This window comes from Magallana gigas, chromosome 5 (genome assembly GCF_963853765.1).
Source record: "Magallana gigas chromosome 5, xbMagGiga1.1, whole genome shotgun sequence".
NCBI lineage: Eukaryota > Metazoa > Mollusca > Bivalvia > Ostreida > Ostreidae > Magallana > Magallana gigas.
The window spans coordinates 54,654,745-54,681,548 of record NC_088857.1 but is presented as its reverse complement, the minus strand read 5'-3'; the positions used below and the strand labels follow the sequence as shown (position 1 = coordinate 54,681,548).

Sequence of the window (26,804 nt, the reverse complement as noted above, 5' to 3'; positions counted from 1 at the left end):
CACAGTATGCCCCAGAATTTAACTGATTGTGTGTTTCAGTCCTGAGGTTTAATCAGCATAAACTACCTTGACCTTAAATTTAATCTTTACTTTTAAAACTAAATGATTGAATCTCAAGTATAGTTTAAACAAAACAAAAATCTAAATCAAGGTTCAATACTGATTACATACGAGAACAAATAACAAATCCCAGTGATACAAAAGCATAATATTATTGAATCTGTTAGGACGACTTACCGTCGGGCGGGAAATGTGAGTTCTCTATCACTGGCAGTGACCGGTACCCTCGGTTTACATGTTGGTCCAGGTGAGGTCTCATCACGGCCGGAGATTCTCCATTTTTCAGATCTGGATAATCAGGGATGTTTTGTCGGTCTTTCAAAACCTCACGGTATATATGAGCATCCGAATGAGAAGGGGAATAATTCTTGGAGGGAGGCACATTAGCGTAATCCGGTTCGGAATCATCTGACACAGGGTCGTGGATCTGACTAGTAACCAACTGTTGAGAAATCAGAGCACTAGATCTGTCATGCACACTCTCTCTCAGCTCTTGTAAGCTTCGCTCCGATCCTCGCGACGACACACTCTCATGAAATGATGTTGAAGGGTCAACCTTCATTGGTTGCATGCGTAATGAACTGTTGGAAGCGTGGACATCAGCAGAGGGCTGCTTAAAGGAACCCTGGGAAGAATGAGAGTCTGATTCACGATTTCTAGACGAGTGAGAAGCTTGGCTGTCCGCCCGCTCGTGATGGACCACGCGGAAAGAAGAATGCGAGGTATCGCTGTCTGATGGTTCGTGGGGGTAGTAATAGTTCTCTGTATAGTCCTTGGGCGCCACTTGTATCCCAGCTGCAGAGTATGATTTAGGTTCAGCATAGGTGGGGTCATAGTTCACAGCTTGTTGCTCTACATTTATTCTCTTATATGCGGTACTTCCATTTCTTTTTGGCACACCAACATAGGCTGGATTAGTTCGGGGAAAAGATCGGGGTTTTTGTGATAATAATGAGGGACTAACACTTCCTTGCTGATGAGCAATGTCTTGACTAAATGGTATACACTCAGGGTCAGGGCCAGAGGACATGCTTGAACTGTATATTCGTTCATTAATATCAGAACTGTACATATCTTGACTGCCACCACCAAACCCCAGTGGTGGGGGGGTGAACATGTCCTGCCGACTGGAGGTTGATCCATACGAGTCGGATCGACTGGCGTACTCCCTCTCTGATGAGAAACTTGCCTGTCGCCGCGCCGGGTGGTATGGAGATAAATCATGAGGCATGTACGAGTCATCCCGAGCCCGGTAGTCCGTGAATCTGTAACTGTTTGAGCGAGACCCCGCACCACTAGCAGTGTCTGTGGGGGGCCTCTGCATAGAGTGAGTTCTCTGAAGCCGGGGCGAGTCCGTGACTCGAGGTGACATCTCAAGAGATGAGTCACGACGGATCACGGCGGACACTGGTGGACTAGAGGAGGAATACCCGGCCTGCGTCGACTGAGATGACTGGCTGCCACGGCGACGTACACGGTCTCCATTACGCTCCCGGAAACTCTCCTGATGACTAGAACTACTCTGTGAGGAGGCGGAATCCTGTCTGTTGAAGCGATGCTGAAATCACAGAAACAGCAATGTCAATCTATTAAAATCTAATTATTCACTTTGGAATCATCTCAATAGTTGGGCCAAATTTTGTGGATTGCTAATTCTTTACAGATTCTTTAAAATGTTATTTCTTGACTCAAGTGTCCACAAAAATAGAGCAGCAATAACTATAAATGATTATACAGTACCAATATTTGAATAATAATCATAAGTCTGCTATCTAGAGAACATTGGTTGTATTCCTGTGAACAAGAATGAAACAAGATACCTTTTTTAACACCATTTTTTAAATACCGCTATAATTGAAGGAGATTTAATCTTTTCATTGCGATGATACCTAATTAATCTTTATATATGACCTTGAATTGTCATTCATTCACCTGTTAAACTGACCTAATTGTCAACAATAAAAGGTCTCCCTGTTATATAACTCAAAGTCAGGAAATAAATAAAAAGACAAGGAAAAAATGTCCATAAATAATATTACCAGCGATCTTCGATCTTAGACAGGTTATAACAATATTAAATACTGTTGGATTACTCATGCTGCCTTTTGAAATCAACATATAATTTATCTATTTTGCCTGGTAAATCAATTTCCAGAATAAACAAACATCCAACATTTCTTGATCTATCAGCCATTAAAAAAATATCAATATTTTCTAGAAAGAATATCCTATATCATTAATGCTATGTTCTGCACTTCAAAACACATTTCAGGCAATGACCTTCTGAGCATGAGAGAATAACAAATAAGATTCCAATACCATTGAACGTCTTGCCTTGATCCCTCTTAGCTTACAGTCAGACTCTCTAACGCTTGACCAACGGAGTCAGGGGTCCAATTCCTGGCAGTGACAGGCTAAACATTTCACAGACAAAAGAACTAGGACTTTCCATGTCACATTAACAATAAAATCATTCCATCTCCCCACACACTCAATGGTTCAGAGGCTTCATTGCCATGGTTACAGGGTTTGGAATGTGTAGTAGTCATGTCTTTCTTGCTTTTCTTTTTTTACTCAAATGCAGAAAGGATGTTGAAAGAAAGTACTTCTAAATTTAACTCTTGATTTGATTCTTTGCTGAACACAAGTTTGCAGCCTACTTAATGAAAGCCAAGCCTTCCAGCAGCTTAATATCCCAGTAATCACTTTGTAAGACCACTATGCTGCTACAAATCCAACATTCAAACAGAATCCATGCACAACTCACAGAAATTGTCTTACCCTGCTGAAGAAATTGGAGATCTGAAACAGCATGTCTATAGACATCCAGCAGGGTTTTCTGACTGTAACCCTCTACATAAACATGCAAGTCCTGTCCCCATAAAACACCATCAGCCTTCCAATACAACAAGGTGATCTATACCCCCAGCCGTGGTCCATAGGAATGCGATTCAATTTCAAATTCCTTCAGAACACTGGAAGATGGTTAGTTAGGAGACGTCCATGCTTCTCGATCAAAAATCAATACCTAATTCCCAAATAATGCTGGCTTTTTACCGTCACAAAGTGAAGACAGATGGGGAAGCCGTGACAAGCATGAGCTTTTTGTAATGGCAATAAAACACAGGAGTAGATGAGGCCTCGACATAAGTGATTACAATCACACAGGCTGGAATGTAGCAGGGGGGCTCACTCTCTGTACACCCTCAGTCACCGCCTGACGGATTGTCTCACAAAATGGATGACTGTGATGGAAGAGTCACAACAAATCCAGAGCAATGAGCCCTAACCAACCTCAGCCAAGAGTAAAAAAATCCAACATCTCCAATTATATTTCTTTTATAACTACAGAGAAAATCTATTAAGCATCTGATTCAAACCTTATCTTGAGAGTATTAAGTTATTATGTTAATTAATAATCCTGCTAGCTGCAATGTTTTTGCTGTGGTTTCCTGTTCAATGTATTGACTAGGGCTGTCTGTGCCTTACATCAAAGATGTTTCCTGTGTATGAGAATACAGATCATAGGGACTTCATCAGAGATAATCATTGATTGCCATAGATAACTCAGTATATCAACAGTTACTTCCCTTGATGACCCCTCAGTGACCCCTACATGTCTCTGATACAGAATGTCAGTAACCTGACCCCTCCCCCAGGAAAATCAAGCACCTGCTTAGCCATCGGTTCCATATGGGAAACCTCTACAATAGAAACTCCAGAAAGGCCCCAATATAAAGACCAACTGTGGGTTCCATTTTCTGGAGGACCAAAGATCCCTGTTATAGCCAAATAAAGACCATTTCATCTGAAAAATGTTATTACAAGCTGGTACTATCTGATACCTCACTTTGTCATGTTCCATTATTTCATTTGTTTATACAAGTTTGGCAGATCCTCAAAGTGAATTCCACAAAGGTTAACAAACCCTCTCCAGTAAATGGGCTGCACTTGGCTCTTGCTATTCACTCGAGTGTTTCTGTGGCCACTGTTATACCCCATCCCTTGTTTCATTCTTTGTTTACAGCCATCAGATAAGTGTTTATTAATTGTTTACATTATCTTAACATAACGCAGCAAAAAATATGTGAAAAATCTGTAGAACCAATGATTTACACAAACTGCTGGTAAATTGGTTAATTGCTGTAGGAATGCTGTGCTTATTGGAAAATTATCTTGAAAAATCTAACATCTCTTATATCATGCATATTGCGTAACATTTCCACTGAGTGGTACTAATGTACTTACTTTCCTGCTGACACTGGGACTGGTCTGGGTGGTATGTGTAGATTTCAGTGACCCGGTTCTCACATGTTTCGTGTGGTCCCTCCGCTTTTTGAAATAGACAAAAAATAGATAAATCAGCGAAACAAATGTGACAAGTACGACGAGGGACACTTCCAGAGTAGCAGAGGAGGTGTAGTAGAACGTCCCATAGCCTCCCATTCCACAGGAAGTCAGGTCCATGCCATGGGAAAAGTCCCTGTACCGTCCTCTCTATCCAAACGCTGCTACCACAGGTCACTTCTAAAATCCATACTTAATCTAACACAACAATGGAGTCCAATAATAAACTTCTCTAGTAAGAATTCCCCAGTGGTGCCATGTCTATATCAGCATATGTTCGATTCCCTAAAGAGTCAACAGCCCCAGACACACATTTGACTGAGCAATGTCCAGTTTCTCCCAACTGTCTGATGATGAAGAGCTATCCTCCCTCCTGTAAAAATTCCTCTTTGTGTCCTGAACTAAGGTCGCAATCTTTTCCCCCTCTGTCTTGGCACTGGGCTGACACAGTACTACGCTGTGTTTATGGAGCTGACGAAGTTAACAAATGTCACTCGTTTCCCTCACTTTCTCCTGAAAGGGGTATAACCTCTGGAAGATTGGATAACATGGATCGTGGACTGAGAGAGAAAACCACATGGCCGGTTAATAGCACTCCTAAGGTCACTTAATAAAGAGTAAGAAATTCACTACTTACTATGGAGAGCTCGTGTCTCTATTAATATTACCTCAGTAACAACAGATGATTGTAACGACTTTCACCCTCTGACACAGACTTACTAAAACACTTACACCAAGCCTAAAACTGCGGATAAAATCAGGAAATTGTTTAAACATCCTCTCACAAATATCATTACATGTAGGCCTACATCGTCATGTATTTCCTTTAGCTTTTGTATCAAATAAAACGTATTAACTCCATTTTGATCACAGACATTTCAACTTGCTCCCACAAGCTCATAGTTCCAGTTACAAAATAACAAGTGTATTCATCCCATAAAATATTTCTTTGTACACAACTCAATGAACTTGGAATGTAGATTAGGGCAGAGAGAACAACACATTAAAATCGCTTGAAGATGATCTATGCAGGATTCCAGCATTACATAATACAGACAGGTGATTCTGCTAAACAGACGCAGGGATTTCTATAAACTATCTTCCTGTTCATCTCAGACGACAGAAGCCACCAGTTTAAAATTACCATAACAAAGTCCACCAGTCAACTACTTTGAACTACTTTGACCTTGGACAATAAGTGCATTCTTGGGCGGTCAGCAACATGAGCATTATAAGTCGACATGGATACTTATGGCAAATTAACAACCGACAAATCACCACCATCTGCACATGTAGACTTTTAAACTGTCTTCACGGCAACTGAACACTCAAATTCCTTTAACTATTTTCGTTTTTTTTTTTTTTACTTTTTTTTCAGTGCACTCATCAGGTGCAATACTGTAGATGGTTCTGTTTGTTCTCAATGTCAGGGAATCCCTACAGATAACTCTCCAGGGCGTATCAATCACTCAGTGATAGATCCACAATGCAACACTCCTCTCTTTGACCTACCAGTAAGTCTCCCCAGGCAGCGAACTTGTCCCTAATGGATGCAGTCTCCTGCTGGAGATTTTCCCAGTCCACTCAGCAGACAGATCACACACTCATTGCATAACGCAGCACACCAACCATCAATACATCAATTCAAGCTACCTTTGTACCAACTTTAATAATGGCTGAATCAATGGAAAATTCAGACTTCCACTGTGTACTTCTTTTCAACTGGGCTGATATTTGAGAAGCTACAACAGACTTGGAACAATATGTTACCAGTCATGACAAACAATCATTTAAAACACATAACAAATATGAACACATGACTTCATCGGCTCAATACAATATCCACATCGGCTGAAGTTTCCTGAGCACCTGATCACTCAATACAATAGTACACAACCAATATCACCATCAGGAAAAAGCAAGCAATTGTTTAGCTGGAAGTAATTAGTCAATCATCATTCCACTAATTAACTTAGTAACTCCAAACTAATAAAAATAATGTTTCCGTTTTTCTTTGTGAATCTGTTCGCAGTGAATCTTCTGTCACTGACTCTCTACCACTACGCCGCCTGTCTGTATATTCATCATTTATACATTACAATCACTAGACTTCCATGTTTATGCATACCAATAATTTAGTCATCACATGCCATATGCCATCAATCTACCTATTATCTACACATAATCAGCTCCGGTGTGCATGCGTGTGTATTGATAAAAGACCCCTCACAATAAGGCTCAGAGACTCGAGGAATGCCAGTAGCCCAATAGTGCACCTCCATAAAGGGTGTCAAGTCTGACTTCCAAGTTCATCTTTGTTTCTCTGAATAAAAAAGCTGAAGCTTTCTGGTTTTATCACACTCCTCTGTTTAAATTTTACTGAGAGATCTTATCTAGCATAGGAATAATGGTGAAAATGAAACAACTATAGAATTTTTTGAATAGATGTAATTCTAGTGATAATATGTTACCATGGCAGCCAAATTCAATTAAAAATGCTTCCATAATCTTTTTTCAGACAATCTTTGGAAAAAAGAATCTTCTAAGCACAAATTAATTAGTTTTATCCCACACAAGCTATTTCTAGAAATCAAAAGCCTGCATGTACCATTTTTTTGGCATCTCGCATGGTAAAAAATCTCAAAAAATTAATGAGACAACCAAAATTATAAAATGTACATCAAGGTCCAAATATTATTAACTGGTACCATAAAATGCTACTGATTTATAAATCTTGATCTTTTGCATTTACTTGCACTTACATTGCAAAACTTTCAGGGACGTACATGGAACTTATTTGGTAGAGAAATTTTTTTCATATGGTTCATTATAGCTCACATAAAAACTGTTAGGAAAGCTAGCCTTGTTTTGTTTTTTACTGTAGACAGTATATATGCCAATTTACTGCTGCAAATATTTGACAACATAAAAACAACAATTACCATGGTGATTTGAATTTCTTTCCCTCAGTCATTCAAGAACCATCCCCATTTTACCAATTTAAAAGCAATAATCCCTATATTCTGCGACATCCCTCAAGTCAATAAATACCAAAGCTCTGTCACAGAGAATACTGAATTAGACAGCCATGTGATTTCCTCTCCCTCAGATCTCCTAAAAGTCGAATTATCTAACCTTTAGGCTTTTCTACTCCGATACATGCCAACTATCCACCAAATCTTTGTACCCCAACTATCAACCCAATTTTTGTACTCAAACTATCCACCAAATCTTTGTACCCCTACTATCCAACAAATCTTTGTATCCCACCATCCACCAAATCTTCGTATCCCAACTATCCTCCAAATCTTGGTATTCCAATTATTTGCCAAATCTTTGTATTCCAACTATCCACCTAACCTTTATATCCCAAGCATCCAATAAATCTTCATACCCCAAACTTTATATTCCAACTATCCACCATATCAACATATTCCAACTATCCATCAAATCTTCGTACCCAAACTATCCTCCAAATCTTCGTACCCAAACTATCCACCAAATCTTCGTATCCAAACTATCCATCAAATCTTCGTACCCAAACCATCCACCAAATCTTCTTACTGTTATAGCTGCATGGACTAGACTGTAATCTGACGTGAGGTCACAACCTTGGGAGGTTTATCAGGGTTATACAGAGCATTGGCAGTCTCAAGTGTCCCCTTACCTCACACTGGGAACAAAGCATACTTTGTTCAGCTAAAAAACAAGACGGCATCCTCCTGTTGGCGTTAGGTAGGAAGTCTTGCTTCCTGCCGGTACACCACTCATCTCCTGTAAACAAAAGGGACTTGGTCCACCTGATGAAATATGTGTGGTGGTCTAGGATGTTTGATAAGTTATCAGCAGCTTGTATTAGTTGTCTCTGCTTATCTTTTTAACTTTACTGCTGCTAAAAAAAGTTGGGAGAGGGAGGGGAGAGGGAGGGGAAAGGGAGGAAAGGACTTCTACTTAAACTCATCTCCTCTGCCAGCAATCAAAATGTCAACCTCTTTAAATCAAAATGATTCGACTTAGAATGAATATAAAATATTTATGAAATCTAATTGGCGATGTTATCCAGTGGTTTTTATCTACCGGTATGTCACTTACTGTTTGGGGTACGGGTGTCTGTGTAGAGATTTCTCGTTTGGACGAACCATCGCTGCCATCTCGAACTTCTGTGTTTTGTTTCAGGGTCTGAAAAATCAAGAGAACAAGAGAGATAACTTCTTTAAACCCAGAAAAACACACAGATAGCTAAAGAAAGACAACTCCAATAAATAAAGAACCCGACAGAAACAAAACATGCACTTCATAGTCATCTAAGCTGCTTCAATTGTTAAGGAGAATGGAAAGCAGTAAATCTGATTAAATGAATATAAAGCATATGGAGGGTTTTTACAATGTTCCTCTGGGGTATAATAGATAATTATAGTCTCTAGCTGAGCTAGGTAAATCCCAATCTCCAGAGAGTATGATATATAGGGCTTCGTTAGTACTGTACTACCATACATTGTACACAATTACCTGCTCCAAGATCTCTTTATAAATTCTCTCCTGCAAGGGATGTGAATGAGGACCATGACAAATATCTACATAAGTCATGTAACATAAAACATGATATAAGAGTTAAAGTACCAGTCACAGATCAGCAAACAATAAGATGTTCCAGTACCAATTACACATTATATAAGTACCGGTCATAGATCTGCAATCAGGGTCAATATGATATCATCAATATGATGTTCTAGTACCTAGCAAATAAGGAAGTGCTACAAAGACAACTGTCTTAAAGCCTAAATAGAAACAAGTGTTTCCACAAGTATGGGTACTTACTTTTGAGCCCTCTGATTTTAAACACTTTAAGGCAGAAAACATATCAATGTTTTTCCTCCAAAACGAATTTCTGTGCCGTTTCGTCATTTTGTCTTTCACTAAAGGGTTTCATTCACAACACATGAGCTGTACAATACTGAGAACCCACTCCCTGTGTGTGAATGGAGTCTCTGATATACTGAGGGTTTTAACATCTGACAAGGTCACCCCAAATGTCTTTACTCAATGAAGCATGATTCTGCTTTCATGACTTCTGTTACATTTATCCACATTCTTCAAATGTCATTTAAGTTGGCAGTGGTACAGACTTCTCTCAGATTCACTCTAGTTCCTCTGCTTCGGTTGCCCTGGTCTGAGGAAATCCAACAGACCCCAGAATGAGCCCGATATCAAATACCCCCACAGACTGTTGGCCTGATATCTAACACAAACTAAACTCTGACCCAAACCTTACAATATCTTTAGGTGTGGGAAAATGGGTCCCCCATTCAAACTGTATTAAAGAACAGGAAGTGAGGAAACTCAAGGTCCATACAGAGTATAATGGACGGTCATTGTCCACGCTTCATGAAATGTTTGAGATAGGAATGGTGTGAGTCAGCTAGCAGTAAGCGCTGCAGTATGGTTTGGAATGTGAGACAGTCAGGGACTTCAAGTAGAGCAAAGACCATTACAGTGGTACTGTGTCACTGGGATCTTGAAGGAAGACTTGGCTACTGTGTGGACTATGTATATATAGCCTTTATTCACTGTGAGAACTTAACATGATAAATAATGAAAGAACTTAAAATAGTATGTGTCATCAGGAAATCTTGAAGTGAGAAACATCCATTGTTATTTATATGGCTACAAAAACTTTGTTTTCTTCCGGAGATATTTTCAAACTGTCCCATTTCTTATAAGTTATGAAGACAATAATCATTATTCATTTTTTGACATTGTTTAATGTATGTATGTAGGTATGTGGCAAAGACAATTCTCAATCCTTAACATAGAACTGGTAAGTTACAGATGTGTCCAATAATACATTAATTACTCAGCATGGTTACCAATGTGTCCAACACAGGCTGATAACTTACTAATCTGTACTACATCATTATCAATACAGAACTGGTAAGTTACCAATCTGTACTACATTAACACAGAACTGGTAAGTTACCAATCTGTACTACATTAACACGAAACTGGTAAGTTACCAATCTGTACTACATTAACACAGAACTGGTAAGTTACCAATCTGTACTACATTAACACTAAACTGGTAAGTTACTAATCTGTACTACATTAATGCAAAACTGGTAAGTTACCAATCTTGTACTACATTAACACAAAACTGGTAAGTTACCATTATGTACTACATTAACACAAAACTTGTAAGTTAACAATCTGTACTACATTAACACAAAACTGGTAAGTTACCAATCTGCACTACATTAACACAGAACTGGTAAGTTACCAATGTGTATTACATAACACAGAACTGGTAAGTTACCAATCTGTACTACATTAACACAGAACTGGTAAGTTACCAATCTGTACTACATTAACACAGAGCTAGTATATTACCAATCTGTATTACATAACACAGAATACTTGTAAGTTACCAATCTGTATTACATTTAAACATAACTGGTAAGCTACAAATTTGTCAAACAATACACTATTAGGCCACCAGTGAATCCTACAGGATACATTAGCACTGTGCCCTTCACTAACAGATTACTTAAAGTTATCAGTAAGTAGAACAATACACAAACTGCACAGATAGTTAAGTAATGTGCCCTTCACTAGTACAGTACTGGTAGTTACCTGTTATAAAGTCTTAAAAAAGTAACCGGTGGGTTAAGATTTTACAACAAAAGTAACATTGAAGTTATTTGACACAGTTGGAATGTACCCTGTTACAGTAAGTTGGCCTGGTACAATATTACAATAGTATTGAGAAGTTTACCTGTAGCTTGGCAAGGGGGATGATATCACAGTTTTGCGGGCGGTGCCAGACGGTTTTCTGACTGGTGGCGTTGTAGTAATAGAAGCGGCTGGTGTTGGGGTCAAACAGCTCCCACCACTGGTTGTTGTCTGTTTTCTTTCTGTTCACAGAAAAAATCTAATTAACACTAATGTCTTTTTCTTCATTTCAATCATAATTGTTTTGAAAATGGCAACAAAGCACAGTACAAGCATTCAAAAAAGCAACAATTTATTGAAGTGAACAATTTTCTCTGCAAAACATAAATTTCATGAATTTGTGAAGAAGTTCTATGTACAATCAGTATATAAGGAATAGTAGTTTACAATATGACACCATTGTAGTGCATAGTCACACAATCACTAAAAATAAATAAATTTTACAAATTCTCGACAATTTACTGATCAATCTCATCTAAGTCTGCCAGTCATGTTTCTAATCTTCAAGCACATGGTTGGTATTATGTTTTGTTGCAATAATACATATCATTCAAGATCAAGATATTGAAAACTTATCCGGAAGCCCATTGCATCTGGATCACATACGCCTCAATTTGTAGAAACATTAAATACATACGGAATTAAGCAATAAATCTAGCCATCAAGCAAAGTGATTAAAATAATACCAGGCACTTAGTCGGTAGACACAGCGACTGAGGAGTGACTGTTTTAATGATGTGTTTTGATTATCACAAGCTTCTGAACAGAGAGGGACTACATCTGAAACAGATGGGATGTTACTGCATTTGATTTTTACACCACAATACCCTGGTTTATACTGATGGTGATAGGCCTCAGACATGAGTAATGCTAACCACAGCTCTGTTGATAGAGAGAAGAAGCCTGCTGCATCTCAAACCCACAAAACAGTCCCCACTGATCTACATGTTGTACAAAGACACCATTGAGAAATACAACCCTGAAGTTATCAACCTGGATATAAAGGATCCTGCTCCTCATCTCAATCCTCATTTACAGTTTTATTTCAGTTTATTAAAAGATGATGTGGTGAAAGGAAGAGGGGGGCAGAGGTATCTCATCCCTTTACTATTCTGTGACAGAGGTATCTCATCCCTTTACTATTCTGTGACAGAGGTATCTCATCCCTTTACTATTCTGTGACAGAGGTATCTCATCCCTTTACTATTCTGTGACAGAGGTATCTCATCCCTTTACAGAGGTATCTCATCCCTTTACTACAGAGGTATCTCATCCCTTTACTACAGAGGTATCTCATCCCTTTACTACAGAGGTATCTCATCCCTTTACTACAGAGGTATCTCATCCCTTTACTACAGAGGTATCTCATCCCTTTACTATTCTGTGACAGAGGTATCTCATCCCTTTACTACAGAGGTATCTCATCCCTTTACTACAGAGGTATCTCATCCCTTTACTATTCTGTGACAGAGGTATCTCATCCCTTTACTACAGAGGTATCTCATCCCTTTACTACAGAGGTATCTCATCCCTTTACTATTCTGTGACAGAGGTATCTCATCCCTTTACTATTCTGTGACAGAGGTATCTCATCCCTTTACTATTCTGTGACAGAGGTATCTCATCCCTTTACTATTCTGTGACAGAGGTATCTCATCCCTTTACTATTCTGTGACAGAGGTATCTCATCCCTTTACTATTCTGTGACAGAGGTATCTCATCCCTTTACTATTCTGTGACAGAGGTATCTCATCCCTTTACTATTCTGTGACAGAGGTATCTCATCCCTTTACTATTCTGTGACAGAGGTATCTCATCCCTTTACTATTCTGTGACAGAGGTATCTCATCCCTTTACTATTCTGTGACAGAGGTATCTCATCCCTTTACTATTCTGTGACAGAGGTATCTCATCCCTTTACTATTCTGTGACAGAGGTATCTCATCCCTTTACTATTCTGTGACAGAGGTATCTCATCCCTTTACTATTCTGTGACAGAGGTATCTCATCCCTTTACTATTCTGTGAAGAATCTAGTCGAGAAAGAGATAGGGGGTGTATTTTATACTTATATCGATATATATGAAAGCATAAACAGCGTAGCTTTGTAGGGGGATGGGGATTGAAAGAATTTCATACATTTGTCTATCCTAAAAAAAAAATCTAATTACTCTAATGACCAACGCTTAATATACTTTTCTATGCATTACGAAAGGTAGCTGTCAGCATATAGACTTTAAATATATATATTTATAGATATTAATAAATACTTTTAAACATATTAAACATATAAATATAGACTTTTAAACATATTAAACACAAAGCACACAGCTTTATCTATTAGTTTGACATTTGACCTAATAAAAATAATCAGATGACAACAAATATTTACCATCATGACCCCTCTCCCCAGATGCCCTTTTTAAAATATAAATTATCAATTGGAATAATGCATCATATCATCTTGAATAACTTTTGCAGCTAATAATTTGAATGCCCCTCCAGACCTTGAGTTGGGAGTTCCATGATATTCTGACAGATTCTCCTGATTTCATGATCAGAGAGAGTCTCGTTATCAGTGTTCTATACAGCAGTAACAGCTTCACACACAGCCCACCTAACGCAGAGACTCCCCAGAGAGTCTGAGTTTACACCACACCCAACCTTCTAGGGGAGGGGTACTCTCATTCTGCTGTCTGACTCACACAATAACTCCCTGTGGGAATCCCCTACACAGCTGACATACAAAGTTTGTAGAGAATACAGTCATTCTGAAAAGTTTCCTATTGGAATCTAACTATACCAGGTAATTCAACATTTGGATGTCTCTAATACTTTAACACCTTTACTTGATTCAAAGTTAAGTTTCAAAGTTTTGCTGCATTTAGGAGTACTAAAATAGAAGACACAGAGGAGCACGAGCAATGAGTGGTCATTAAGTTCCTGTGATGGGCAGACAAATGCCATTGGCAATCAGAGGCCAAAGACAGTGATGCTAAACAATCGCCTTGTACGTTGACAAAAAATCCCATCCCCACAGTGTCCTGTTGAGTTCTTCATTAGTAAACCTTAATATTCTACAGAAAACATTGCCCTAATGGCTATAGGTCGTCTTTTTTGGCAGGTTTAATGGATGTGCAACATTCCACCTGGAGACCAAAGGTCATCAGTGTACTATCCGACTCAGCATAGAACCACCACATACCTGGTACTGGTACAAGAAAACACTTAAATATAACCCCCTTTGTTATGCCCATGCTTTATTTATAATATTTGAATGCTTCAGCAAGAATTTCTCCTTCATATTACAGAATAAGTTCATGGTATTGCTAAATGCAACATGAACCTTTTATCTTTCTACATCAACCCTAAAAGAGTAATAAAAGTGTACTGTAAATGCAGAAATTTCAATGTGGAAGTAATTCACATTAAGTGGGGAGAAAATATTCTTGTTAACATTCCCTCCATGAACTGACTTTTTAATGCATCATTTGTAAGATATACACATTAATACATGTATCAAAGAAATAACACAGTCAACATTTTTTAACTTGCATAATGAACATGCTGAAATATCCATGTTTACAGCATTCCTTTTTCATCCAATCATAACGAATCCTGTAGATCACATTTTATCCCCTTCACCCATGAGCCCCCCCCCCCCCCCCCCCCCCAAATCAATGACTCAAACTGATTTTCACAGAATCATTTCATGAATTTTATCATGAAGTTTTCATTTCTTGATAAAAGCAAGCATTTGTGATAATTTTGTACAGAAAAAATTTCCGAAGCTATAAATGTCTAGAGATAACAAATAATAATCAGCATTCTTGCATGTTTACTGCTAAAATCATAAAAAATCCATCAATAATTCAAAATAAGCAAGAAGTCCTCTGACTGCATGATTTGTATTTGATATTTCATAAGATTTTGGCCCATTATCAGAAAGTAAAGTATTAGTACACTACATATTAAGCTTTCTCCGATTACGACAAAGCCTGCTCAAGCTTCAGTCCACTTACCTGTAGACATAGTCCACCTGACAGGAATAGTGCGAGTGGAACTCAAACGACTGAGAGCTGTACGTGTACACGTACATCTCACGGTGGGACATGTTGGACACTGACTGAGGGAATCCCGAAAATTAAAAAAATCCCACGACACCCGAAAATCAAAATAATCCCAGCACACCCAAAGATCAAATCAAGTCAGCTCCGACACTCATCTCCTACCTCAAATTCGTTGAAGCATAGTCTGAGATAAAATGAACCAATGCCAGCCTTCAAATGTGTTAAAACCTGTCAATATATCTTTTCTCACGACTTGGAACTTAATAAGGAAGAGATCCGGGATTTATAATTCATGGAGAATTCGGCGGGAAGTGGGGAGATGGTGTCCCGCTGAAGTCCTGTTAGTCTGACGGATCATTAACGGCAGTACGCCTCTGCCAGTCAGGGATGCTGTGTATTGGCATGTGTGTGATATCACATTATCACCCCAATGCTGCTCGCATCCAACGACTCACACTGAACACAGTACATCCAATCAAACGCAGCCCGCTAATTTATGCAAAGACTCAAACCCCAATTAATTGGAACCCCTATCTGGTATACTAATCCCTCAGACTCCTTACCATAGGCCTCCAGGCCCATATTAAGCTTTTTAAGTTGAAACATTTCACCATCATGTAAAACAAATAATATTGAAACAGGAAATGTGGCCCTATATCCTGCCAAGGAACCAAGCAATGTGTTACTGAGAGGGAATTCATTCACAATGACTTTGTTTTTTGGAACACAATGTTTGGATCTGTCTGTTCATTGAAATCAATATTACACCTTACACAGAACTTGGAGGTTCTTTGTGCCTGACCTACAGCCTACAGGACTAGCCGTGGGTGATGACACCTACTTGTTTACATCCTCAGAATATCCTGCACTGTTTCACCATCATCAAACACAACAGGGAGGCCATTCTAGAACTTTGATAAAACTTCACAAACCTATCTCCGATCGCTACATAATATGTTATTAATGTCTGCAAGTTGCACTACATGGTAAGGAGAGACCGACATCAAACCTGTGCAATAAAACAAAATGAAGCTGGAGGATGAAGGAATGGGGGCTCCTACATGATAAGCTCCCTACTGGGATCTTTGGGAATCTTCCTATGGCCTAAATTTGAAATGTGTTTGAAACAAGGAACAGAAAACTGACAATTGTTATCACAGGAATAGAAATGAAGGAATGGGAGAGGGACTGAGGGGAGGGGGGGAGGGGGGCTCCTACATGATAAACAATCTGTGGGAAGCTTCCTATGGCCTATGACCTGATTTTAAAAAGTGTTTAAAATCAGGAACAAAAAACTGACAATAGAGATGCTGCATTTATATAGATTTATCATCCAGTGCTGTAAAAATTTCATTCAAGAACCAAAAATACTCTGATATTGTCTAAAAATATTATCTATAAAAACTCTTTTTATGATTTCTTTTTTTTTTTTTGGAGTGATATACCGGTAGGTGTTCGGTAAATTTTAAACCTAAAATGCTTGCAGATAGAAAACACTCTATCTAAATGTAAATTTATGAGAAAGATCTTTGCTGTAAATGTCCCAATACTCTATTTCTTTTGACTAATGAGCCTCTACATGCATTCAAGAGAACCCTTGAAACTTAATTATGCATTTGATGTTAATTAAAACTGCAGTAATAATTGCTGGGGGAGTCACTATTTGACTAGATCTGCTGGCAGGGCTCACAGAGTGCCAGTAGTAGGTATATATATTCCTGATTTACATACACTGCAGGCTCCAGGCAGCTAACAGTGACTCATCTCTTTATTTTACACCTTTGCAAATTTTACAATCTACATATCACCCAAGTCTGCTGGAAATTATATAACATCATTTCTGGCATTTAAAAAATCAACTAATAGTTTCCAACAAAATCATCCTAAAACGAAGTTCCCATAATAAATCGTATCAGAGAACTTTTAAATTACAGTAACTTTAATGCAAAAGAAGTGGCTCTAATCGTTTGAATTTTATTTTCCTCTACATCTTGCATACTTGACCCCTCTCTGTATTCACACCTCTCTGCATTCACCTACGTAGTGTATTCACACCTTTCACCTGAGAACAATTAAGAAGTTCACACATGTAAGATAAGGTAAGCCTATTGCAGCGATCTTGTTCAGGTAAACACTCAATGAAACATCAAAGCCCCAGTCACTGTGTGTGGCTCCCAATCAACACTCGCCATCCATACCAAGTTTAATGGTGATTGGCTAATTACCAAACAGCTTCCCATTCCTCATCACTTTGTCATCACCATGGTAACGACCTGACCTACTTAACCACTCACCTAAAGTCAACAATACCTACATCATCAGCATCCACTGGAGTTCAAACTCCATATTTCATATTTTAGTAAAACAGGGAAGAAAGCATCATAAAAGGAGGGCGAAAAAGGATAGGGCATTACTGAGGTAGGATACAATGGACATATGGTAACCAACTCATTGGTGTAAGTCATGGGCTGAATTATCTACATGGTGCTGAAATTTAATGATTTCCAACTAGCTGGTCAATTTAATTATTTCAACATTTGACCCAATTATGAAATGGTATATGGGCCACATGTTGCTATAATTTGCCAGGTCTGCATCTCACAGAGAACAGGCCTGTATCAATGGAATCATTCACCCCAAAACTTCTTGGCAACAACACTCCTTTCTTTGGAGGAATACATCTGTATTTCGAAAACTTCAAGCCCAGCCAAAAATTTACAACATTTTAGCAATAACAGCCTCTTCCAGGAACAGTCAACAACATATTTGTGCAAAATTATAAAACTTTGGTACACAGTATACACTACCTTTAGTATTATTATTCATCTTGTGAGTCAGTATCAGAGGAAGACTGGTGCTTTTGTATGCTCTCTACACAAATGTTCATCATACTAACAGCAATACATAGTACATAGCCTAAACTCTCCTCAAAACAAATTGTTAAATGTGTCTAGATTTTTTATAAAAACCCACAGACAAGCAGCTCGGCATCAGCTATAATGAAAGACATTCCTGTGACTGCTGATGTCAGGCTAATTTGTGAGACGTGCTGGCCTCTCTGCTCTATCTGTGTTTGTGCAGCATCAAAAGCCAGAATCACACCGTCAGTCTGATCACTGTCTTAACAATTCACCATTAATTAATGACATTAATTACTGGTGATATTAATCACTAATTCAGCATATGTTCACCAAGTTTCCCAGAATTCCCTTATCTTAGAAACTACACAGAGAAATTAATTTTTCCCCTTCAGAATGATAATTTGACTGCTTGGGTGATGTGATGCCATACTTTCTTATCATCAGAGCTTTGCTACCTATGAACCATCAGGACACATGAGAGCATTGCTGTACATGGTATGTGTGATCCATTAAGACACACAATCTATCAGAGCACCCAGTCCCCCATTCATCTCACAGGGTGTGCTCTTTTGATGGCAAAGACTGCACCCATTTAATCTCTTTTGGTAATTTTCATCCATTTCTGCATTCAAAATTTCTGAAACATTGCACTTAAACATTTCTAACATTTCATTATCATTTAAAAACTTACTGGGTTGTGCATGCATGCAAGTTAAATTTCCTTTTTATTTTCAAGGTTTTTTTAATTCTTTTTCAGAGCCTTCCAGCATGAAGAAACATCAGCAAATGCAGCTCACAATCAATGAAACCTGGAGAATTCCCAAAGCCCATTACATCGCCTGAAACTGCCATCTTCTGGAGCTGTCGGGAAGCATGTTGCACTTTTGAGATGCAATGTTTACCAAACCATCATTTTTCTTTATTATAAGCCAGCCAATTTCTGCAGACTGGTATCGTTAAAGAACAGACTGGCTTTTTTGCATGAGCCAATATTGACTACAGCGTCATGTCCAAATCTTCCTCTATACACCACTCACCCATCCCACAAAATACATCTTGCTTTCAAAATTATTACAACACTCAGGGATTGATAGAAGGGAATAAAAAATACTCCCCTTCTTACCCTCCAGTTGTAGAAACAGGAATTCTATCACTCTGATAAAAGATGGACAGAGAAAGCCTAACAGATCAAACAAGTGGCTTATCACTACATTTCAAAGCCCCCCTCCGACTTGGAATTCATAATCTTGCACGGTTCCTCTTATCTGTGCTTTCACTGCTTAGATTTTCATCTTCCGTGGTTTATAGCCAGTCATCTGTAGCTGTCTGTGAACAGCTATAAATCTACATTTACTTACAACTTGTAGATTTTCCAAAAATAAGAACTTTTACGTTTTTAACCAATACCTCATGAAATTCATCCAAGTCATCTTAATTTTGTTTGTCAGCAAATGTAAAATAACTCTTGAGATTCCGACAACTTGTGTCAGAATCTTGATCAATGATGTCTTCATCAAGCCAGGAAAAATCAACAACTTGAACGTCAGTAAAATTCAAAACTCCATCAAGCATAGCACTCCCATCAAAGCAATATACTGTCAATGGTAGAAAGAGGATAATCTCTTGAGATTTATTAACGTTATCACATCAGATATCTAACATCGTGACATTGTTTAACCAAGTATAAATACAAGAAAACTGAATGGAGAAAGTTTACAGAGAGAATGAGAGTGAGCCATTTACTTACAGCCTCCAGTAGAGGTGCCCCAGCCCCTGGGATCTAGAGGGTCTGTGTGTGAAGACCATTCTCATTCCTGACACAGCTTGACAATCCTTTCTCCTATAACAGACCTACTCCAGCGTCTTCCAATGATTCCAGAGATTGAGAGTGGTTTGGCTTCTTCTCCCACTGAATGAACTTCCGGCGGAGGTTTGTGAAGTGTCAGACATTTCAGGCGATTCTCTCTGACAGCTGGTTATTGTAGGCAGTCTTTGATGCCAATGTTTTTCTTTGATGGTGAAAGAATTAGAAAACTTTTCCCTTCCTCTGTTCAGAGACAATCGGAGGGAGGACTTACCCCCAGGGCTGTTTATTTGTACAGATTTTTACACCGCTTTCTTTCACTATATCATATTCCAGCAAACTGTTGAGAAGTTAACCTGATATCCTAAAGCCAAGCCAAAACTAGCCTCAGGGTCATGGCTCTTCACTTCAATTGCAAGCCTGCTCCACACAAATTGGAAGGATGTAGTTTCTACTGTTAAGTACTGCTGCAGATAACTGAGATCATATTACTTTATGACTTGTGAATCTGTACTTCAAGAGAATTATTACTTTTGTAATACCACACTATTAAAGTCTGTATTCTCTGGCGGAAGACCTTCAGAACTCCATCACAACATACACACAATATCCGGTATCTATTTTTTGCCAATCAAAAATGAGTTGATGGGTTTTTGGTGGCATCTCCAGGAGTTGATGAGATTAACCTCTGGTTCTGACCTCCTTGTTTTTTATATATAGGGAACAGCTGCTGTAGATGTGGGAGCTATATGACCTTTGCCGACCTCCCCCATGAAATTAGATCATATCTACTCAAAGGTGTTGTAAGAGGGACTCAAATTTTTACAGTTCTTGACACAGGACAAAAAGCATACATAGTATCTAATAACTACATTTCTTTGGCAACTTGCTGTGTCCACTATTAGCAAATTAAATTTTCAGAAAATTAATTGTCATTACACATTGAGGAATGACAATCCTTAAAGGAAATGAATGCTGATATAATATTTTTGTAATTTTTTAAAACTCTGTTTATTATATTATGTAACCATACAAATACATGTACTAATACTTATCAGGGTAATACTGAGCATATAAAACCATGGCTTGCAAAAAAGACTTAGCTGCTTATTAAGAAATGGAAGTGTTTCATTTATTCTTACCTTAAAATACTTACTACAATGTAATATAAAAATTTTAAAAATCTAAAGAAAATTTCCCCATGATAATTAAATCTAATTTAACTTTGTAAACTATATACATGGATTAATATTCTGTTCTGAAACTACTGAACAACCTATGCAAATCAAAACAGCTGAGGACTGGAGAGGGATGGTGAGGGATGGTGGTGTCAGCAAGCCCACAGACCAATTCTAATATAGGCACTTCCTTAGCAGACTCAAAGAGGGATAACTCCATCTCTTGTGAGCAGATAGACTGTATACAGCAAGAAATTCATTCAGCAGGTGCTTTTCCAAGCATAGCTCTCTCCTGACTCTATCAGCTAATTTGAATGAAACCATCTACAGGGTTTGTTTACATTCATTTAAATCAAACAGAAAACACTGACAAGGTAAACAAAGATAACGAACTAAGCATCCCTACACAACAGTTCACTACTGGGATTTCCATTCACTCAAACCTTTCAACACTGGAGATAGCTAATTAAGCATTTTGTTAATTAATGAAGACAGATAGACAGAATGTAAAAGTCAAGAAAAGCCTTGGTAGGAGATGTGAGGCTAATATTGAAGCTATAAAAGGTCCTGGTTCTTTCATTTTTATGGTGCTACCGGTAAATCTATTTCTTAAATCAAAGTTACAGCAATTCCAACCTTGGATTTGAAGCTGATCTAACCCACTTCTAGCACTTTTAGTTTAATTCTGATTTAAGAGCAAGCTCTTTCTGAAGTGTGCATCTCAAGCCCTATTTTAGGATCAATATCAAAATCATCCGATTTATAGCAGAGGAAAAACTAATCATAAATCATGTCAAAAGACAGCATCACTAAAATCTGTTGTGGAAACATGAACTACACTGGAAAACAGTACACCTCAAATTCTTATTATATGTGATATCTAAAACGGTGTAATTAATAAATTTCAACCAAAAAAAAGCACACAAAATTTACATGTATTAATTATAAGCTAGTTCCATATAACCCTGGTAGCAAATTAAAATGATTTCAGAATATATTTCAATTATCTACACATTGATCATGAGAATTTAATGGGTCTACATGAACAAATTCAATCAGTAACCATAATGCCTTGTAAATGGATTAGAGATCGGTCAGAGGTCTCCATCGTGTGATAAGTCATGTTTTATGGAGATGGTAGGGTTAGTATCAGCACCTGGCAGATATTGTTAATGTAATCCGGGTAAGCTAAGTTAAATTGCCAGTAACTAACCTGAAAAACTCTGTGAACTTACATCTTCTATCTGTATAACAACACAAATTAAAATTAACAGTGATCATCTAAAATTTTAGAAAGAACAGACAAATCCAAATTCAAACTGTTTTCCCTTGGTTTCAGTTCTTGGCCCAAAGGCCAAAGAAGAACCAAAAACTGAACAGCACAGTACTACAGATAGACTTTACATGTAATTTATGAATATTTAGAAACTGTTACATTGTAAACCTCACAGCCTACACAGACAGACCTACCTACATAATATCTGTGTATAGACACTGAGCCCACACTAAAAGACTGACTGACGATATATAATTACAGACAGGGAAATTCTAAAAGAAGACAATGTCTTTTATTTATAGGTTCTTTTCCTGGGTCAGGGATCTATTTTATTTATTTATTAATTATTTATTCATTATCAAATATTTATTTACTGAGTGGCCAAAGAACAAGTGGGAATTCTGCTTATAAGGTCAGAAGGAGCAGTACTACAGGTAGTAACTATGTTACATCAAACAGTGAAACTATAGCTATTAATTAAAGCTACTTTAATTCTTAATGAGTAGGATCCCATATTTAGGATCAATTCAATGTCTGTAGGTACAGCGCAAATAAAACCTGTATTTAGTCCAGGGGCTTTTCAATATTTACCACATGCTGTAAAAATAGACTGCATCTCCTGCAGCAATGATGGACCAGCCCCAGTATTCCTTGTGTCAAAGTCCATACTAAAGATCATTCAACATTGACATTTAATAGAAAGAGAATTATACAAACAAGTTTGGGTTTTTTTCTGGAGACCCCAAACTACGATATCAGAATTGATTAAAGGGGAGGGGTAGCAAACTAAATTCCTTGTTTGTGTGGCTGTGTACATATCTACCAGGGCTGTGGTCTACCATCGATAGCATAGGAACACAGAGAAGTAGATGTACTTGACACAAGACTCCTGGGATTGTGTACATTTAGTGAGACAATACACACCGGTAACAGGCAGCTCATGGAGAGGGAGTACTATACAAAGCGGGAATAATTATCAGATTCCTCACCACATTCTGGCAGTCGTTACACAAACAAAATAACAGGAGCCTGCACTATGTGTAGTTCTACATGTGGGAACTCCGTCCTGGGAAAACATTGTCAGTAGAAGCACTGCATTTATCTTCATCAGAGTGTCTGAGTCTACATAACAATGGGGTAACTGTACAGCTCCTGAACAGACAAACTGACAATGGGGTAACACAGGGGAAGATAAGTCACTCGTACAACCCCAAACAATGGGGTAACACAGGGGAAGATAATTCACAGTTATTGAACAGACAACCCCCAGAAAGACAGACTGACTGACTGACTACCAGTAAACTAAACCTCAGTTGACCATCATTATCCCATTACGCCTACAGTAAACAGAGGCATGGCAATCAGTTTTATGATGAATTAACATCAAACACCCAGGTAATACACGGGTGAGAGCATCAGCAACTGACAATATGGACAGACCTTTGCATAAAAAGTTTAAGGGTTATGCGGTAAGACCTAAGTATTACTTACATTTTGACCCCAGGGGGAGGGTCCCACACACACTCCCCGGTGGTCAAGTTGGCATACATGTGCTCCTTGCTGCGGGGCTCGATAATCTCCACCCATTCCCATCTACAAAACACAGATATCACACAATTAATATCTAAAAATATCAGAAATCTAATAAAAAAGATTAATTTTATCTACAAAACAGAGATATAAGATCCTTAATATCCATGATATCTAAAATTATCAGATATCAAACAACAAATGTGTTACATCTACAATACACTAGTAATAGTATCAGATTATCAATACTAATGTATGTTATAGTTACAAATATCAGATGTAAGATGATCAACAGCCACAAAATCTAGAAAATTAAGTTATAAAACATCTAATAATAAAGATGTCAGACAATCAATATCCACACCTAAAAATATCAGATTTTCAAGAAACAGATGTAGTACATTTAAACATCTACAGATATCATTTGTACATTAACTGATTTTTTTTAAAAATCTGCTGAACAAAGAGCCAACAAATAATCAATACATGTAATCAATATCTAAAGAACATTTATCAGCAATAGTCTGACTAATATTTTCTACAGAGCCCAAATATCATTCATTACTGCAAGAGATAAGTTTTAGTAAGTGGACAACTGTGTGAATTTCTCTGCACATAGATCAAAAGAACTGTGTGAATTTATCTGTACAATCACAATACTGTACATGTAAATAGTCAAGTGTAGATGTCTCAATCAATGCTGAATATTGTTATGACTGATCATGTGCCACTGTTTAATCACTTAAACATTAAAATCAGCACACAATAACAAGTCCCAGTATGATTAGTGTACTCCATATACTACCCCCTGGGACTCAATAAAAATTAAAATTCTCAAAGAATTTTCACTAAAATCATGACTCATATCATAGCAGTGGGCCTATAACAGAGTTTTCAGCACTTAAACCCTGCCTGTCAGACAATTTTGATGATTCAATGATATTAGCATACTGCTAGATCAGCTGTTTATAGCCTGTCCATAGGGTTATTGAGCTGTATGTATACAGAAGTTATACTCAATAACTTATCATTCTGGCTCTATAACAGAACCATCTTCTGACAAAAGGACAATGTAATTGCTGGAATGGGACTCGTAGATTAGTCTATAATCACCGGACACATGGCATGTCTTCCAATGAAGACATATGTACTAATGTTTTGGCAATGAATACACACATTCCTAGACAAGAGAGAGCTCATAATTACACAGACAGAAAATGACAGATAGGCCCCCGCTCAAAAGGTCGCTCCGATCAGCTCTAATCTTTTACCTTTAAACCTGCGTCTACCTGCCCAGGTGAACCTCTCCACCAACACCAATTATTTTAACCTCCAACTCAAAAAACCTGTCCTATCTATTAATAGGCTTTAAATCACAGAATTTGGTGTGAGAAATCCCCCCCAACCTATTTCAACTATACCAAAGGCTTTATCCCATTCTATCTACACTACCCCTCAAGACTAACCTCCCTTCCCTTAAAGTTGTTTACCCGTAAGTCCTGTTGAAGTAAAGCCGATGTGGTTGTTCCAACTCCATCGTTTTAGAGTCGAGGTTCCGTCACATTTTACGGAGGGGAAATCGGGCACACTTCAACCTCAGGAAGTCCCTGGCGACAAGCCAACTTTTACTTTCCTTTTTACCACTCAGCATGAACAACATTGTTACCAATCGGAAAATCATTATTAAATCCTCCTGCTTAACATTTCACACAAAAAGTCAGATTTCATCCTTGTAATCTAAGACACCTGTCGATATGGGAGTAAATACAAATCCTACATTCTCCCCACCTCTTGGAAGCCACAATCAATACACCAACAGTCAGGTCCTGTTACAGAAACAAACTCCCTTCTCCTGGTGTCAGGGTCCATACAGAGAACAAACAATAGATCTCCCCATACAACCTCACCATGCAGAGTGTATCGCCTTAGATCGGTGACAATGTAATCAATGCATGTGTGGCTTATTTTATCACTATTCTATCATCAGAGGACCTGTGGAATTATGAATTCTCTTTGAAGTGTTTCCGTATGCAGATCACCACTTTTCCATTCATTCTAATTTGCTGACCTTTCAAGGAACAAGACTAAAGTGTTTATACTTTGTTTTTATATAATTACAGAGTATATCCTGTCTTTGACACAAGCCACTTTTCTGTCTGTGAGTCATAAAAAGTTCACGTTTTAAGCAAAACACTATTCAGAAACAAACACATAAAGTGTAGTACCAGCCGTGGCCTCCGCTATGATATCAACAACTTGTTGTGTCATGTGATCCCCTGAATACTCCAGGCCTCCTCAGGACCAGAGCAAACTTGAACCCACCAAAGAATGTCTACATTTCAAGTGGCCATTGAGAGCCCTCTTCAGAGGGTGTTTAGAATTACCCGAGAGACCCAATGCTCCACTACATGCGCAGGTGGCCAGATCTGTCACATCAGTGGCTGTTATCTGTACATCAATACCAGAGCTTTTTAAACCACACAGGCTTTTATTACTGATTTTTTAATTTACTCATTTTTATAATTGAATACTATTTCGAAATCTGAAACATTTTAACATTTATGATTTCATAGGCATAGAGTTTATTTCAATTAAACAAGGAAGCAAAATCCTCTTTGGAAACTGATAAGTTTTAGATGAAAACAAATGAGCTAAATTACCCTTTATATACATGCCACATAACTGTTGGAACATTATATAACAACACTAACTTAGTTAGTGATTAAGAATTAATCCAAGCCTGTATCGATATGGCAGGCATTATAACATATATAAGTGCATTACAGACTGATAAATCTAAATGTGACCCAGATTGCTTTCCCTATGAAGATTTACAGCTATTTCTAACACAGCCTCAGTAAATTCTAACATCCATGTCTAATATTATGCAAGTTCCACCATCCATCTGAAGGGACAAAGTTTTAAGATACCCCCCCCCCCTCCCCCCCCCCCC

At 38.0% G+C, this 26,804-nt stretch overlaps 1 protein-coding gene across 10 annotated transcripts in view; it reads right to left on the bottom strand.

Annotated features, from left to right (window-relative positions):
* LOC105336161 (rho GTPase-activating protein 39) overlaps nucleotides 1-26,804 on the bottom strand; it is a 47,319-nt gene that overhangs the window by 12,368 nt on the left and 8,147 nt on the right. For 3 of the 10 annotated variants that reach the window (XM_066083617.1, XM_066083611.1, XM_066083612.1), the window contains exons 2-7: nucleotides 23,813-23,914; nucleotides 11,177-11,315; nucleotides 8,917-8,946; nucleotides 8,500-8,586; nucleotides 4,309-4,392; nucleotides 238-1,618 (exon numbers count right to left, since the gene is read on the bottom strand). In XM_066083617.1, coding sequence (XP_065939689.1) covers nucleotides 238-1,618; nucleotides 4,309-4,392; nucleotides 8,500-8,586; nucleotides 8,917-8,946; nucleotides 11,177-11,315; nucleotides 23,813-23,914 — 1,823 coding nt within the window. Of the gene's footprint in view, nucleotides 1-237; nucleotides 1,619-4,308; nucleotides 4,393-8,499; nucleotides 8,587-8,916; nucleotides 8,947-11,176; nucleotides 11,316-15,154; nucleotides 15,587-19,810; nucleotides 20,039-23,812; nucleotides 23,915-25,317; nucleotides 26,028-26,804 lie in introns of those variants that run through there. The other 7 variants (XM_066083615.1, XM_066083620.1, XM_066083619.1 and 4 more) reach the window with 7 other exon arrangements.